The sequence below is a fragment of the Chiloscyllium plagiosum genome, chromosome 30 (assembly GCF_004010195.1).
Source record: "Chiloscyllium plagiosum isolate BGI_BamShark_2017 chromosome 30, ASM401019v2, whole genome shotgun sequence".
NCBI lineage: Eukaryota > Metazoa > Chordata > Chondrichthyes > Orectolobiformes > Hemiscylliidae > Chiloscyllium > Chiloscyllium plagiosum.
In genome coordinates, this window is record NC_057739.1 from 3067601 (window position 1) to 3086582 (window position 18982).

Sequence of the window (18982 nt, forward strand, 5' to 3'; positions counted from 1 at the left end):
TGCACACCCCCCCCCACCATCCCCTCTCTCACACACACCCCTCTCTCACAGATCCCCTCTCGCACAAACGTCCCCCAGTCTCTGCTCACACAAGACCCTCTATCAGAGACTCCTCTCTTCAACATTCTAGCCATATAATTGCTGTCCCTTCCTCCAATGATGTGTCCTCAAAGGCCACCTTCATCTTCCTTCAGTCTCAGGATCTGGTAATTTGACAACTTCACAAAGGTAAGGGCAGATGGAGTTTAATTCAGATAAATGTGAGGTGCTGTATTTTGGGAAAGCAAATCTTAGCAGGACTTATACACTTAATGGTAAGGTCCGTGGGAGTTTTGCTGAACAAAGAGACCTTGGAGTGCAGGTTCCTAGCTTCTTGAAAGTGGAGTCTCAGGTAGATAGGATAGTGAAGGCGTCGGAGGCTGAGGGGTGACCTTATAGAGGTTTACAAAATTATGAGGGGCATGGATAGGGTAAATAGGCAAAGTCTTTTCCCTGGGGTCGGGGAGTCCAGATCTCGAGGGCATAGGTTTAGGGTGAGAGGGGAAGGAATAAAAGAGACCTAAGGGGCAACTTTTTCACGCAGTGGGTGGTACATGTGTATGGAATGAGCTGCCAGAGGAAGTGGTGGAGGCTGGTACAATTGCAACATTTAAGAGGCATTTGGATGGGTATATGAATAGGAAGGGTTTGGAGGGATATGGGCCGGGTGCTGGCAGGTGGGACTAGATTGGGTTGGGATATCTGGTCGGCATGGACATGTTGGACCGAAGGGTCTGTTTCCATGCTGTACATCTCTGACTCTATGACCTACAGCAGAGCAGCGTGTTATTTTGTGGATGAAGTCTTGGTCTTGTAACGGGGGCTACAACTAACAGTATGAGCTTCCAGACAGAGTGCTTGCAGATCAGTGATCGGGAACAATGGGCACTGCGTCTACAAGGGAGTACATTTTGAAAGGTTAAACTTCCCTCCCAATGGGCTCTGGGATATGTGGGAAGGCCCTGGGAGTCGGACAGAGGGGGCAAGGTGTGACAGCGATGTTGGGGGTTAGGGTGGTCAGGGCAAGTGACACTGTTACTGCAAGAGTTGGCCTGTACAGGAATCTCCAACCAAGCTGCTATGAAAATACACCTGAGGGCCTGTGTGGCAGAAACAGGCCATTAAGTGGCTGAACTGGTCATTGAGCAGGAGGGCTTCCGTCTACCCCTCACCCACCATCGGGAAAATAGCACAGCGGCACGAAGAAGGTGGATATTCTGGCTCCAGCCGCCTCCCCCATCTTCCCTCACCATTTTAGAGGCATTTCCCCACAATCCCACATTCCAACAGATCCCCAAAGGGCAATAAAATGTGTCTGGAAAAAAGACTTTACATTTTTGAGGAGTTCTGAGGAAGGACTCAAAACGTTAACACTATTTTATCTTCACTGATGCTGCCAGACCCGCTGTGGTTCTGCACCACTTCCTGGTTTTGTTTGTTGTTGGTGACAGTGAAATATCAGGTTTCAGTTCTGTGCCGACTTCGGTTCCATTCCCTCCTCGCTCAGAATAGAAAGTGACCCACCAGCATTCTTTTATTACACTGCAGGTGGTGCACATTAATTCTGACTAAAATGTTTTGTTTTAACCATACAGTGTTTTGGAACATTAGAGAAAATGGGAAGCTTCCAACTCCCAAAGAGCTAGTGGACAACCCTCTTCGACCCTTGGTCTTTGTACCTGAAGCCTGGTTTAGACCCCACTTCTGGATGTCACATGTACATCAGAGGCCATTCAGCCTCTTCGGACATTAGGCTTGATCATTGTTGATGATCTTTACTCCATTTACCCCAGTAATATGGAAACAGACCATACGGCCCAACCCATCCATATCGAACCGGAAAATGTACCGTTTTCCTGCATTAGAGGATCCCATGTTCCTCTAAAACTTTCCTATCCAGATGCCTTTTAAATGCTGCTACCACTTCCTCTAGCAGCTCAGTCCATACACACCACCCTCTGTGTGAAAAAATTACTCCTCGGGTCCTTTTAAATCTTTCCCCTCTCACCTTAAACCTATGCCCTCTAGATTTGGTCTTCCAAATTCTGGGGATAATACTTCACTATTTATCCTGTCCATGCCCCTCATGATTTTATAAACCTCTATAAGGTCACCCTTCAGCCTCGATCGCTCCAGGGAAAACAGCCCCGGCCTATCCAGCCCTTCCTTGTAAGTTAAACCCTCCAGTCTTAGTAACATCCTTTTCTGTTCAGTAACATCCTTCTAATAGCAGGGAGATCATAACTGTACACGATACTCCAAATTTGGCCTCACTAATATCTCAACTCCTGTACTCAATGCTCTGACCAAGAAAGACAAGCATGACAAATGACTTCTTCAACATCCTGTCTACATTGTGATGCTACTTTCAATGAACTATGTACCTGTATCCGAAGGTCTCTCTGTTCAAAAACTCTTCCCAGGGACCTGCCATTAACTATGCAAATCCTGCTCTAGTTTGTCTTAGCAAACTGCAACATCTCACATTTATCTGAATTAAACTCCATTGATCATTGTACTCTTAGATAACCTTCTTCATTATGCACTATAACACCAATTTTAGTGTGATTCACAAACTTACTAACCATGCCTCCTGTATTTGCATCCATACCAATTATATAAATGATGAACACCAGTGTACTCAGCATTGAGCCTTGCGGCATACCACCGGTCACTGGCCTCCATTATGTACAGCAATCCTCTACCAACACACTGTGTTTCCTACCGTCAAGCCAATTTTGTATCCAGTTGGCTGGCTCTCCCTGGATCCCATGTGATCTAAGTTTAATAACCAGCCTACCATGTGCTACTTTGCTGATGTGCATGTACACATCGATTACCACTCTTCTGCCATCTATCTTCTTGGTTATCTCTTCAAAAGAAAATCAGTCAAGTTTGTGAGATACCTTTTCCCAAGCACAAAGCCATGCTAAGTATTCCTAATCAGTTCTTGCATATAGATAGACATAGACCCTATCTCTCAGAATCTCTTCCAATAACTTACCCATCATTGATGTCCTACTCAGAAGTCTGTATTTCTCTGGCTTTTCCTCCCAGTCTTTCTTACATAAGAAAGACTGGGAGGAAAAGACTTTGTGGGCGGCACGGTGGCACAGTGGTTAGCACTGCTGCCTCACAGCGCCTGAGACCCGGGTTCAATTCCCGCCTCAGACGACTGACTGTGTGGAGTTTGCATGTTCTCCCCGTGTCTGCGTGGGTTTCCTCCGGGTGCTCCGGTTTCCTCCCACAGTCCAAAAAGATGTGCAGGGTCAGGTGAATTGGCCATGCTAAATTGCCCGTAGTGTTAGGTAAGGGGTAAATGTAGGGGTATGGGTGGGTTTCGCTTCGGCGGGTCGGTGTGGACTTGTTGGGCCGAAGGGCCTGTTTCCACACTGTAATGTAATCTAATAATACCACCACATTAGCAACCTCCCAGTCTTCTGGCACCTCACCTGTGGCTGTAGATGATACAAATATCTCTGCTAGGGGCCTCGCAATTTCTTCTCTTGCTTCCCACAACGTCCTAGGATACAATTGATCAGGAGACATATCTACCTTTCTGCATTTTAAGACCTCTAGTATTTCCTGTCCTGTAATGTGGACTGTTTGCAAGTCATCACTATTTACTTCCCCAAGTTCTCTAGCTTCCATGTCTTCCTAAACAGTAAATACTAACAAGAAACCTTCATTTAGGATCTCACCAATCCCTTGTGGCTCCATTCATAGAAGCTTTATATGGGGCCCTATTCTCTTCCTAGTTACTCGTTTGCCCTTAATATACTTGTAGAATCTCTTTGGGTTATTTTTTACCCTATCTGCCAAAGCTCTCTCATGTCCCCTTTTGCTTTCCTGATTCCCTGTTAATATATACTCCTACACCCCCTACAGTCCTTAAGGGATTCTGTTGATCACAGCTGTCTATTACTGACGTATGCCTCTTTCTTTTTCTTGACCAGAGCCTCAATATCTCTGGTCATCCAACATTCCCTATTCCTGCCAGCCTTGCACTTCACACTAACAGGAACATGCTGTCCCTGAACTCTCACTATCTCCCTTTTGAAAGCCTCTCACTTGCCAGGCATCCCCTTACCTGCAAAAGCCTCCCCCAATCAATTTCTGGAGATTCCTGTCTAAGACCATCAACATTGGCCTTCAGCCAATTTAGAACTTTAACTTGTGGACTAGACCTATTGTTTTCAGTAATTATTTAAAAATTATGGTCACTGGTACAAAAGTGCTCCCCCATCAACACCTCAGTCACTTGCCCTGCCTTACCTCCCAAGAGGAAGTCACTTTTTGCCTCTTTTTTAGTAGGGTCATGTTGATTGAGAAAGTTTTCATGAACACACTTAACAAATTCCTCACCATCCCAGCCCTTAACACTATGGCAGTCCTAGTTAATGTTTCAAAAGTGAAAATCCCCTACTATTACAACTCTACTATTCTTACAGCAATCTGCCAAATATTTGTTCTTCAATTTCCAGCTGACTATTTGGGGAGATTATAGTACAATCCCAACAAAGTGATCAATCCCTTCTTATTTCTCAGTTCCACTTATCCAACCTCACTGGATGATTCCTCAGGAATATCCTCTCTAAGTATTGCTGTAAGGTTTTTCCTGAATTCCCTCTTCTCTCTTGCCTCCCCGTTCTATCCTTCCTAAATGATCAGTACCCTGGAACATTGAGCTGCCAGTCTTGACCCTCCCTCAGCTATGTTTCTGTAACAGCTATGAGTTCCTAGTCCCGTGTTCCCATCCATGCCGAGTTTATCTGCCTCTTGCATTGAAATAAATGTAATTTAATTCATCAGCCTTCCCTTGTTCCCTGCCATGATCTTGCCTGTCTTGTCTATCTAACTTGCTCTCTTTAACTTCTGTACTAGCCTCAATGTTCTCTTTTGTCTCACTACTGTTTAGCATCCCAACCGCTTGCCAGACTAGTTTAAACACTCCTGAATAGGCTCTAGCAAATCTCCCCACCAGGATATTCGTAACTCTCTAGTTTAGGTACAGCCTGCCCCTTTTGTACAGGTCACCTCTGTCCAGAAGCGATCGCAATAATCCAAGAATCTGAATCCCTGCCTCTGCATCAGCTCCTCAGCAGCGCCTTGTCCTCCTACTCCGACTCTCACTAGCATGTGGCACCGTGAGTAATCGAGAGATTACTACCCTTGAGATCCTGTTTTTAAACTTCCTGCCTCACTCCCCATATTAACTCTGCAGGACCTCGTCTTTTTGTCTACCTATGTCATTGGTACCTATGTCAATGACCTCTGGCTGCTCACGCCCGCCTTTCAGAACTTGCTGCAAGTGATCTCAGATGCCTGGGCGGCACGGTGGCTCAGTGGTTAGCACTGCTGCCTCACAGCACCAGGGTCCCAGGTTTGATTCCAGCCTCGTGACTGTGTGGAGTTTGCACATCCTCCCCTTGTTTGCGTGGGTTTCCTCTGGGTGCTCCGATTTCCTCCCACAGTCACAAAGATGTGCAGGTCAGGTGAATTGGCCATGCTATATTGCCCATAGCGTTAGCTGCATTAGTTAGAGGGAAATGGGTCTGGGTGGGTTACTCCTCAGAGGGTCAGTGTGGACTGGTGGGCCGAAGGGCCTGTTTCCACACTGTAGGGAATCTAAATCTAATGTTCTTGACCCTAGCACCAGGGAGGCAACACACCATCCTAGAAATAGCCACAGAAACAGCCATCTGCATCCCTGACTAGAGAGTCCCTATCTCTTGGACTTTGCCATCCCCTGCTTTATAGCAGAGCCAGTGATGGTGCCACAGGCCTGGCTGCTGCTGCTATTCACCCCCTCCCCCACCCAACAGAATCCAATCCTGTATACTTGTTTAATATGGGAATAGACTCCTGCACTATCTGCCTACTTCACCTGGCAGTCACCTGCTTGAACCTGCAGTGTGACCATCTCTATCACACTCTCTAGCTTCTGTAATCTCCTCGAAGCATCCAACTACTGCTCCGACCGACGCATGCAGTCTGAGAGGAACAGCAGCCTGTCACATGACCTCCTGGCAGTCACCTGCTTGAACCTGCAGTGTGACCATCTCGATCACACTCTCTAGCTTCTGTAATCTCCTCGAAGCATCCAACTACTGCTCCGACCGATGCATGCAGTCTGAGAGGAACAGCAGCCTGTCACATGACCTGTAGACATAGTCACCAGAGACACCTGCCTGTTCCCTGATTTCCCACATCTGACAGGAGGAGCACACCACTCCAATGACTGCCATTTCTGCCCCTTTAGCGACTAGTACTTTTTTTTGATTTGGAGATGCCGGTGTTGGACTGGGGTGTACAGAGTTAAAAATCACGCGACACCAGGTTATAGTCCAACAGGTTTAATTGGAAGCACACTAGCTTTCAGAGCGCTGCTCCTTCATCAGGTGGTTGTGGAGGGCACAGACTTTTTTTGAACACATTAAACTAAAAATTTTGGAAGTTTTTTTCTGAAAAATAAATAAACCATATAAGTCTCTACCCTTGCTTAAACAAAGCCGTACAATATAACAGTTTGGGAATACCCACCAGGAACTTAATCTCTAACCAGATGCTGCCTTTTTACCCACTCACTTTCTGAACTGTTCCGTCTGGTCCATTCCTGTCCCTGTGAAAGTAGTAAAGGAAACAAGGTACAGCAATGGCTCCCTCCCCCACTTCCCTAAACTCTTACACTCACCTCAATTCCCAACGTTTCCCAATGCAGCGAGCATTCCGTTGCTCCTAGACTCCAGATCATCGAACATCCTTCTTCATTACATTAGATTAGATTACATTACATTACAGTGTGGAAACAGGCCCTTCGGCCCAACAAGTCCATACCGACCCGCCGAAGCACAACCCACCCATACCCCTACATTTACCCCTTACCTAACACTAGGGACAATTTAGCATGGCCAATTCACCTTACCCTGCACATCTTTGGACTGTGGGAGGAAACCGGAGCACCCGGAGGAAACCCACGCAGACACGGGGAGAATGTGCAAACTCCACACAGTCAGTCGCCTGAGGCGGGAATTGAACCCGGGTCTCTGGCGCTGTGAGGCAGCAGTGCTAACCACTGTGCCACCGTGCCGCCCACTTGCCACCGTGCCGCCCACTGTGCCACCGTGCCGCCCATAAACTGCCGTCAACCTCAGTATTGAAATTTTCACCAGAGGAAATAATCCCAATCTTTCTACCTTATTGAATCCTTGAATCACCTTGAATTAGATTAGTCCACCGGATCAAACAAAGTTAAAAACCCCTCTTTGAATTCCAGTGGCCTTGTGGTGAAGGCTTAACATTTCCACATCTGGAGATCTGGGCTGGAATGGTAACGCTCCCATTCAGACTGTTCTCATCTCACCATTTTCATTCAACAGGCTATATCCCTCAAAAGCTGTTCAACTATGGTGGAAACTACTACAAGGAGACCCTCCAGTCTGGACTGGACCTACGGAGAAGGCAAATGGAATACGCCCAGAAACTTAAAGAGCCAGTGCTCATCACTTATGTGAATGGGAGGAGAAAGGTAGGAACGGTAGGAAGCTGAGGGGAACAGAAAGATTAATTTTCACACATACATCAGCAGGTGCACATGTACATGGGGTACCAACCTGGGAGGAGAAGAAGCTGATCTTCCACAATACAACCCAACTCAATACTGCTCCGTTTTAATTCTGAGGGTTAAAAGTGACCTGAGTTATAATTCAATCAGACTGACTGTCTTTCTGGTTATAAGAATGCAACATGAAGTGAATGAGGGCAGTAAGCCTAGCACCTTGTGGGATCTATCTCCTACACTGTGTGAGAGTGGAAGCTCAGAATGGAATAATGGCCGATCACTGTATATGGCAGCTCTTCCAAGTCTGGGCCAAGGGTCACTCTTAGGTCAAAGTAGAGGAAGGTTTTAGTTGCAAATAAGAATTCTAGACGTGACCTGGATGTGCTTGAGGCTGACATTAGGTGCCTGAATTGAGACAATGTTCCATTCACCCAGATAAGCATAATACTTTACTTTCAGTATAAAAATGTAGAGGGGTCTTTATCTAACCCTGTGCCGTGCCTATCCTAGGAGTGTTCAATGTGGACAGTGTAGAGGGAGGTTTACTCTGCATCTAACTCTGTCCTGGGAGTGCTTGATAGGAACCGTGTAGAGACAGTTTTACTTGCTGTTTAAAAGGAAAGAGGCAGCTTTAATTTCAGTTTAAAAGATTAGAGAAAGTTTTACTCTGTGTCTAACCCCATGCTGTCTTTTTGGTAGTGTTTGATGGGAACAGTGTAGAGGCAGTTTTACTTGCAGTTTAAAAGGGTAGAGGAAGCTTTAATTTAAGTTTATAAAGATGAGAGAAAGCTTTACTCTGTATCTATTCCCATGCTGCCTCTGTTCTGGCACTGTCTGATGGAGATAGTGCAGAAAGAGCTTTACTTTCAGTTTAAAAGATTAGAGTGAACTTTATTTTCAGTTTAAGGGAGTAGAGGGATACTTATTCTGCCTCTAAGCATGTGCAACCATGTTCTGGGAGTGTTCAATAGCATCAGTATCAATGGAGATTTGCTTCCAGTTTAAAATTCACAGAAAAAATGTAAGGACACTGTCCACACGAGTTCCTCCGGGTGCTCCGGTTTCCTCCGGGTGCTCCGGTTTCCTCCCACAGTTCAAAAATGTGCAGGTTAGGTGAATTGTCCATGCTAAATTGCCCGTAGTGTGAGGTGAAGGGGTAAATGTAGGGGAATGGGTATGGGTGGGTTGCACTTCGGAGGGTCGGTGTGGACTTGTTGGGCCGAAGGGCCTGTTTCCACACTGTAAGCAATCCAATCTACATTAGACGTGGGAGTATCAGATAGGGCCGTAAATACGTGGCTAACATTCAGTAGTAACCTAATTCTAGATTAGAATGGTGCTGGAAAAGCACAGCAGTTCAGGCAGCATCTGAGGAGCTCTATGCTACTTTCTCCCCACCCCCACCCTCCTCTCATTTATCTCTCCACCCTGCAGGCACTCTGCCTCTATTCCTGATGCCCGAAACGTTGATTTCCCTGCTCCTCGGATGCTGCCTGAACTGCTGCGCTTTTCCAGCACCACTCTAATCTAGAATCTGGTTTCCAGCATCTGCAGTCATTGTTTTTACCTAGTAATAACCTAATGTCTGGGCTCACACACTGGCCTGGAAAGCCCGGAAATGAATGATTAGGGCAAAGGGGGACAGAGAAAGGCACAAATTTGCACTTAGAACCCTAACACTTCCACTGGGAGCACAGGCAAGGTCTTAAGAAGCAGCTGTTGTGATAACGTTCCCTTTCTTAGCTGGCAGTACTTGGTGAGAACAGGCCACTGAAACCATTGGCTGCGAACGTGGATCCAGTAGTCTGGACTCATTTGTACAAGCACAAGCACGAGTTCAGCACCCAACCTCCTGAACTCCAGCGGAGAAATATCTCAGGTACGTGACACAAACAATCTCAAAAACAAATCCCTACCGAGAGATGGTAAATCCTGCCTAACCGTGGAGTATGTGATCCAGTCGCACCTGAGTTAAAACAGCAGACAATGCTGTTAAAACCATCACACTGTAGTCTGCTTTCAATCCCAGGGGTTGAATCCGATGAAAGGTTCTGACCTGAAACGTCAACTCCCCTCCTCCTCTGATGCTGCTTGAGCTGCTGTGCTTTTTCCAGCTCCACCCTGACTCTCCAGTTCACTATCTCCAAGATGTTTTTAGTTTAGAGGAGGTGAAAGGAAATTCACAGGAACACTTTTCAGCCCCCAAATGGTAATTAACTTATGGAATCAATTCTAAACCTAAACATCTGTCCAGATGTTTGATAACTTTCCTTTAAAGGACCCTAGCTCCCCTTCACCGCCACGTCCCTCTTTTTCCTGATTTAAACAATAGAAGCTCATGTGAATGACATCACGTGTCAGCACTTCCTGTGCTGAAAAAGGGAAGTGCACATTTACAGGTGAGGCAAACCCCAGTGACCCGCCCAGTAACCTGCTTGCTTCCATGGTCAGCCATTGGCTATCTATTTGTGGCCTTGGATGTAACAGAGACAGTCTGCTGTCTTGTCCAGATGCACCAAACAGTCTTCCTTCTTGTGAAGGTGCCACTGAGACACTTCCGTTAGCTGATAGACCCACATCAATGCAGAGGCGGCCTCCACCATAAGGCCCTGCTGGACAGATGGTCCTTCAGTCAGGGGAGCCAGGGAGAGTGATGAAAAGGATGGCACCACGTGAGGAACAACATCCGCAGCCTCCTCAGTCACTGGCTCAGCTCTCAGCTGGCAGTGTGCACAACTGGATGGGACCAGCAGGGAAGCAACTGGCATTCGCACCCAGTTTGGAGTGGATGTGTCTGTCCTTTATTCTCCCAAGGCCAAATGCCAACAGCTACCTGTGCCTCCCCCCCACCTCCCACTGCTTACCCATGACCAGCCAGTGCTACCTTATCAATATACGAAGACGCCTATTAGGTGACAGTATCTGTGCATGTGGATGGAGGGTACACTTGTACATTGTGGTGGTGATCTTTCCAATGTCCTTGAAGCCATTGCTTGTCCTGGTGCAGACACAGGAATCTATCCTTTTCCCATCAGGACTTGTGGGAGACAGAAGGTGGAAGTATACACTGACAGCAGAGAGCGCAGGACTCCCTTGGACAGCCATGGTTTTGGTAAACAAGGTAGTCAGACGGGAGGCTGGGAGCACATAGCAAGCCAGACAGCATCAGGAGGTGAAGAAAGCAACGTTTCGGGTGTAGTCCTTCCAGCCTCCTGCTCGTCTGCCTTGGATTCCAGCATCTGCAGTTTGTCTTTGTCTCTAACAAGGCTTTGGTAAACAGCTGTATGGGGAGGAATGCACTCCTTCAGGGATTAGAACATCTCTTCCTCCTCTCCCCCGGGATGCCCATCTCACTTATCCTGATTTGTTCATGAGGAATCATCCTGGTGATTTCCATTCCTCCTTCATGGCAGTAATAACTGTGGAGATGGTACATTTCTCCTCCTGTCTGTCCTTTCATGGGCATCACCTGTCCTTTTCATCTGCAAGGTTATCAAGGAGATGGAGATGGATACAACTGACAATTGGGTCATTGACATAAAAACTACAAATGTCAGAGGTGATAGGTCCTCGGCAGCGTCATGGCTACTTGTCTTGCTGAAGGGTCAGTAAGTCTCTAGGTATATATTTCTCCCATAGGTCAGGAGCAAGGTGTGCTGTCAGGCTCCTCAGCTGCACCTTGTCCTAGAGGGTGCATTTCTACCATTAGGTCTTTGCCAGAGTGAATGACACTTGCCAGTTCCTCCTGACCACACCTTTTACTCTTAATGTTCTCAATCCAGGGGTTTCCTTCATCTTCTAGGAAGAGATCTGCCCATCCCCCCCACCCTCACTGTGAGAGAGTCTCCAGCTCTGTAAACTGAGACCAGGCCTCTCCTATCACTGATTCATCAATCCCCACAGGAAAAGCAGCCACTTGGAGTTTAAATAGGACTAACATACACTCGGTTCTGCTCCATCAGCAACAACTGGCTGCTGTCCAGCCAATTAACAAACAACCACCATGAACATCAGAGGTGAGGACTGCATCCTCCATCACACCCACAACCCCCACCCTGCCAACACTCCCACTCCCCTCCCCTCCACATACACACACACACGCACGCACGGGCGCACAAACACACGCGTGCACACACAAACACATATGTGCGCACACACAAACACACGTGCGCACACAAACACACGCGCGCACACAAATGCGCGCGCACAAACACACATGTGCACACAAACAAACACACGCGCGCATGCACAAACACACATGTGCACACACACACCAGCACACACGCACACACACCTGCACACACAACCACGCACAAACACACATGTGTGCGCACACACCTGTACACACACACACACGCGCACGCAGAAACACACATGTGCGCACACACACCTGCACACACACGCTCTCTCACACTCTTTTCCTCTCTGTCTCACATGAACACACACACACAATGCCATTCCCAGAACACAGTCCTGTCTCAGAATTGGTTCTGGTGAAGGAAAATCCTGCCCAGGCTGTTTTGGGGTGTTGAGACAACAGGGTGCAGTGAGGTGGGCTGTCAATTCTGGGTCATCCTGAACCATTGTAGCCAGGGACCCCAGAAGGCATTTCCAGAATCATGTTGTCTTGCTTACTCCCATTATTCCAGTGGTGTTGCCAATAATGGCACCAGTCAGCCCCATTGACCCTGTGCCAGCTGAAGGGTTTACAGAGCCTCAGCACTGAGTCTTCAGGAGTGCTCCATTCAGTGACAGAGTTCTTTTTTGCAACAACAAGATGAACATTTTACACAAATAAATGATATTGTCTCCTTTCACAATTGTTTGGTGTAGGTTACATGGGATTTATTCCGCGTATGGGTTATGAGTTTGGACACACTTACAAAGATCAGGTGAAGACTGCCATGGACAAGTTTCAACGTAAGCAGGTACTGGCATCTTACCACCTCGCCCTCAGGGCTGCCCTGCCCAACGCCTTTCAGAGATCGGGTTTCTTTCTGTTAATCCCTTCTTTATTCCTACTTTGATTGTTAGCCTTTTTAAATTAACCTTTGGAGCACCAGTATAATTTCTCAGCTCTGGGCTGCCAGTAGAAGGACACTTTCTTCCTGATGTTTAAATGTCTTCTTAAGAGTTTATCCGATTACATCAGGAGTATTACAGTGGCTCAGGGGTTAGCAAGACTGTCTCACTATGCCAGGGACCCGGGTTCTCCCTGTGTCTGCATGGGTTTCCTCCAGGCGTTCCGCTTTCCTCCCATAGTCCAAAGGTGTGCAGGTTAGGTGGATTGGCCATGCCAAATTGCCCATAGTGTCCAGGGATGTGCAGGCTAGGTGATTAACCATAGGAAATGTAGGGTTACAGAGATAGGGAAGTGGGGTGGATCTGGGTAGAATACCCTTTCGAGAGTCAGCGTGAACTTGATGGGCCAAATGGCCTGCTTCTACACTGTAAGGATTTTATGATCTAGAAAGGAGGCCAACACAATCTGAGCTTCAGTCCACTTTTCAGTCAGGAACTAATGTTAATGACAATGTCCAATGGGTTTGAGATTGGAGGCTGAGTTGTACACTCCCCTGCTGAAGAGATGGGTGCCTGTTAAAATTCCCTCAATGTCTTTTTCAGAAGTCTCCCCTTCGCCATGGGCAATCTGACAGTGAGGCATTCCAGGTGTAGACTGGTCAGCATGTACTTGCCCCAGTAGAAGCCCTTCACTGGGCAATGACTGACCATGTCAGAGCTGGTTTCAGCTATTTCCTGAGTGCCAGCAGAAACTGGGGTGCATGGGGAGGAATTGGGGGTGTGCAGGGAACCACCTTTAACAGCTTCCTTTCCACATTGGATCCTTCCTCCCACAAGCTCTCCACCTCCCCATTAATGGTTCTTCTTCATAACCAGCCTGGCAGAACCCTTTCATTCCTCTCAGGCCTTAGCTCCCCACTCCCCCCGGTGGGACCTCCCATCTACTTGTGCTTCCTCGTTCGGGTCTGCAGGAATCTCTGAACCACTTGTTGACCCAGTCCTAGCCATTGGCATCACTGGGTTGCTGGGACTATTCAGCTGTTAGCCAACCAGATGAGCTAGCTATTCTCTGAGGTGGAGGTTCCCCATCAACGAGGGACAGTAATTCCCTCTTCAACCAATAACATCCCAGAATCAACAGGATTATCTTGGACCAGGTGGTAGTGGAGGGTGGGAGGGAGATGCTGTCATGTTAGGGAAAGTTATATTTTTCCAGTAAGGTGGCTCCAGCTATGGGCAAAGATCCCAGTGACCAGGTCAGAGTCAGCGGTGGCAGGCTACAGGAAGTTCTTGTCACACAACCACTGAATCTGGGTGAAGTCTTACACAGCAAGTCCCATGTCCAGGGGAAAGATCATTTGGTTCTTGGAAGGGATTTGAATGTGTTCACACTTTTATCAAATGTACACTCAGTCACTAATCAGCTGGAAATCCACAGCCTGATATGAAGCAAATTACTCATCCCCTTGCCACAACCATTCTCCCCTACTTTGACCTACTCTGATAAAACTGACATCCCAAGCATTGGTCTCCAGGCCTAAATCTGGGATGAGTTTGGATTTGGGAATAAGGTTTTTTGGGTGGTCGGGGGGTGGGGGGGCTCTCAACTCCTCTACAGCCCAATTATCTGATGATTCATGCTTTGTCCTTTTCTGGAAGTGGCTTTCTTTTTAATGGTGGTCAACTCTGTTGATGGGGCCTGATGGGGCCTAGGAGCAACGCTCTAATGTGGCAGTCTCTGGCGCGTTCACTGCAGAGGGAGACAGCGAGATGAGGCGGTGTGTGACTCGCTAGCCTATGTTTCAACCTGGGCCCTCTTCTGCGCCAGCTGAGATTTTCATTTCCTGTCAGCTCCGCCAATGCTCTTCCAAACGCAAAGTCCCCGGAGGTCACAGTCATCAGCAACTGTCTCTCCATTGTCAATATCTCGCTGCAGGGGCCCTTGTAAGAGAGTCTTGGAACCCAGGAGGTTGCAGCCTAGTGACCAGGTTTCCTGACAGCAGGCCTTTAGGTAAACGGCCATCTTCTGATGTACATAGCCAAAGCAGGGCTGACATCATTGGTTTAACAGTGAGTGTTTGCTAATGGAAGCCATATTCCGGGACTTTGGAGTTGGGGACCCTGTCCTGCTAAGAGAGGCTGAGGATACGTCTGGCACAGTAGATATGGAAACCATGTAGCTTTTTCTCTTATGTAGCATGTACTGTCCCGGTCTCATCACTGTGTAAGAGTGCCCTGAGGATACAGGCTTGGTAAACACTCAGTCTGGTTTTCTCAGGTTGCTGTTGATCACACCCTCTTACTCAGTTTGGAAAAGCAGCTTTCGATCAAAGTCTCAAGTCCAAATGAATGCAAAGCAATCTGGTACCAAACTGACTGCAGGATTCACGAGAAAGATGAGCCATCTTTGAAGTCCATTCCAGAGTTTTGGTCAGGATTTATGCCATTAGCCTTCAACTCTCCCAAGGTATCCATTAGTTAGCTCTTTGGCTGTGGCTGTAAGGTTGGTTCATGAAGGCCAGGCTGTGACCACTTAGGGGCTGGTGGATTGACACACTGCATGTTCTGGGCCCAAACTTCCTCTGAGTTCCACTGAGCCTATGAGGGACCCAATTCCATGAGTCACTGTTTATGGAGGGCCCTGAGGTCCGAGGGATGAAGGGGCTGTGTACTGACTGACCTATACAGCTCTGGTTCTCACATTGCTGCTAGCCAGCATTGTAAGCTGAGAATGAGAAGTGCACAGAACGGAGGTCATGTAACTCTCTGTAGCCGGAGGTCATGTAACTCAATGTAAACTCATCACATTGATCTGTCTCAGTCAATGAGATGCTACTATATCATTTGTCTTAATGTAATTGGATATGGTGACTACGAGCATGGGAGCCACAGGGGATTAGGTTGACTGCTCCCAATGGAGGATCAGCACTAGTAATCGTCCTACACAACTATCACTCCTTTGGTGGTGTGTTATCATCCCTCCAGCTGCTTGTCCATTGTGGAAAAGCATGGTGATTCCGTGGTTAGCACTGCTGCCTCCCAGCTCTAGGGATTTGGGTTTGATTCCACCCTTGGATGACTGTGTGCAGTTTGCATGTTCTGCATGGGTCCCCGCTGGGTGCCCTGGTTTTCTCTCACAGTCCAAAGGGATGTGCAGGTGAGGTGGGTTAACCATGGGAAATGCAGGGTTATAGGAATGAAGTAGGCTGGGTAGGATACTCATTGAAGGTCAGTGTGGTCTCAATGGGTCAAATGTGGGAAGTCCAGCTGGGACCTCTGTGACCCAGTGTCTTTCTTTTTTTTAAAATTCCTGCAGTGTGGGAAGTCCTTATGTTATTTGGGGTCCTATCAACTTCAGAGAATCAAAGCCCAATTAAATATGTTCAGCAGCTCGTTCCCATCACAGACAGCCCCCTCCCCTCCATGGGGTGAATCACAGTAAATGGTGATAACAGGAACAGGGAGCTCACGCACTGTCATGTTTTGCTGTTTTCCATTTGAGATCTCAAACCGGACTGATTGTGAACATTTCCTTTTCAGTATTTAGTGAGAAACAAACTGAAAGGTTGCCCGGAGGAGCTTCCACAACCTGAAAATAAACTTTACCTCACCACCCCAATGGTTCCAAAATATGGTGGTCATGTGCCAGGTAGGTTTTCGTTTATGGCTGGACATATAGACAATGGACAAGCAGCTGGAGGGGATGATAACAAATCCTGCGCACAAAACCCATTTACCATTCGGACATTTACTTCCTTGAGCCAGACCTGTGACCAAACTCACAAAAGATTCTGAGTCTCAGATTTAAAATTAACAATGGTTGTGACATCACTTGGTTTTTGCAGAAACAGGTTTCAAACTACAATCACCTTTGTGTGCAGGTGTTTCACTCCTGGAAGGTCTGTCTTGAGAATCACAGCATTGTTATGGTAAAGGGGAGGCCATTCCACCTAGTTTTAGACCATTCCCTATCCCTTCAAACCCCAACAAGCAGAAATATTTTCTGTCGACCTGTCAGTTCCCTTCATATTCTGAAAATCTCAATCAAATCAAACAAGGGTTCAGAAAAGATTTACAAGGATGTTGCCAGGGTTGGAGGATCTGAGCTATAGGGAGAGGCTGAACAGGCTGGGGCTGTTTTCCCTGGAGCGTCGGAGGCTGAGGGGTGACCTTATAGAGGGGCCGGGTGCTGGCAGGTGGGACTAGATTGGGTTGGGATATCTGGTCGGCATGGAAGGGTTGGACCGAAGGGTCTGATTCCATGCTGTACATCTCTATGACTCTATGACACTAAACGCCAGCAAAAACTATCCTCGGTCATTTAATCCCATAACTAAGTGTGCTACCCTCCCTGCAAGGCCACTGCATCTGTCTGATGATGTGATATCCAGCACTGTTTGCAGAGACTCCAGATGAGGTCTAATCATGGCTTTGTGCCAAAGAAGCATGAACCTCTTTCTATTCTAGTCGTCTAAATATAAACATCTGCATTCCATTAGCATTTCTTATGCTATATTCCTACTTTTTGCACTTGTCCATGTCATTTTAATGAACTACGTAACTGTATCCCAAATCTCTTTGAAGCTCCACTAGTTCTACCCTTTGTCTCAGCTTTGTGTTCCTAAAAGTGGAGATTAACTACAAAGACTTCAGGTGAAGCATTGATTCCTGTAAGATAGGGATGGCAGGGAACTGTCCAAGGACTCGTCCATTCTGGGGGAGGAGAGGGTGGTTTGGTCTCTGGGGGCTCAAGGCCTTCTGTTCCTGGCTGCATTATGTCTGGGGCTTGGTGGCATCTTTCTGTGAGAAACGAAGCTCACTCACTTCAATAATTTCAGTCCGAGACAAGATCTGAATCAGTAGTGTCATTTATTTCGCTTTTGCAAGAGGGATGTGGTGTCCACTGTCCACAAGGCAGTTACACACACACTGAATTCAACTAGTAATTTTATTGTACATAAAATTACAATATTTATGTAATTTGGTTCCTATTCTTTCATCCCATTGCTCCTCCCCTGTTTACATCTCCCACCTCTCTAAGACTGGCGCCCATTACACCTGTTTATATCTCTTGCCTTATCCGGTCTTGTCTGTGACAAAATGCTTATTTCTGGCCTCACAAGGCCGTTTGGCTACATCCTGCCGTGGTCCATTGTTAGGTATATCTTCCTTCACTACCATCTGTTTCCCTCACTCGTTATGATCTTATGACCTCATGACTTCTTTATTGTGGTTTGTTCTTGTTTTTGCAGAAGTGGGAAATAGATACTTATAACTACTGTTTGTACCGGCATATCTAGCTTAACCCCCTCCCCTCACAACACCTTATCTATTTGTCTGTAACATCTACCATTGTTTGCAGGCACATTTCATTCTTGCATGCACATTTTAGCTAATACAAAAACAATTATGTATTTCCTTCACATAGTTTTCATTCTTGTTGACTCAGCTCTTGGCTGAAACAATTATACATTGGTGTGAGCTCATTTACCTTGCATAAGTAATTATGATTGCAGAAGTAACACTACTTTACCTATATCCCACATTTGTGGGCATCCAAAGAACCAACTCTTGCTGGTGAGGGCTTGCTCACGCTATCGCTCAAAGGAACAAGTATTTCCTAATGGCAGTGGGGACTTAGCCTCTCTCTTCCTTCTCCTGACCTGCACATTGTCAGTTAGAGGTATCCCATTGCATTCTGTTCTCCATTTTTCTCTCTCTCTCTCTGTCTCTGTCTCTGTCTCTCTCTCTCTCTCAGTGCTGGACAGGCTGTGGAGTTCCTCACCGCTGGCGCAATAGCACAGGGATATGAGGTGGTGGCCACTCAGGTCTAGATGGAGTGAGGGGGAAGAGGACTGAATAAGAGAAGGGAGAGAGGGGGAGGGAAAGGAGTAGGGGAGTACCATCAGCAGCCCATTGTGTTCACTCTATGTATCTTTTGCATCAACTCATTACTGAACCTGCACTTCTGCACATGACATGACCAAAGCCTGGAGAAAAATATCCAGTTACTGCTCCCCCATCCACCATGTTGCAGTGTGCCCCCACCCCAGTCTGGCTCTGTGGCAGACAAAGTGGAGACATTGGCCCAAACCTTCCAAATTAGGTAGAAGTCCTAATTCTAACAAACAGATAAATTTCACATTTAAGTACCTCCCGTTTTTTTTGAGGGCATCACCTGATAGAAGATCTTGCAGAACTCATCAAGTGCAGGAATCCTCATAGGGAGCAGCGGCAAGAATCTTTGTGGAAAACACCATCCTTTTTACAGTATTCTGAAAAATAAAGAGTTAAAATGTCCAAAGCCTCTTCGAAAGGCAACAGAGAGACAATAATTGTGTGAGTGGGTGAGAGGAATGC

The 18982-nt window shown here is 47.0% G+C and overlaps 1 protein-coding gene across 1 annotated transcript in view; it reads left to right on the forward strand.

The window, feature by feature from the left end:
- The window catches only part of LOC122564640 (protein FAM166A-like), a 37818-nt gene that overhangs the window by 10574 nt on the left and 8262 nt on the right, over window positions 1-18982 (forward strand). The window contains exons 3-6 of the mRNA XM_043719730.1: window positions 7419-7567; window positions 9344-9479; window positions 12434-12528; window positions 16163-16271. Of these exons, the coding sequence (XP_043575665.1) occupies window positions 7419-7567; window positions 9344-9479; window positions 12434-12528; window positions 16163-16271 (489 nt within the window). The remainder of the gene's footprint in view (window positions 1-7418; window positions 7568-9343; window positions 9480-12433; window positions 12529-16162; window positions 16272-18982) is intronic.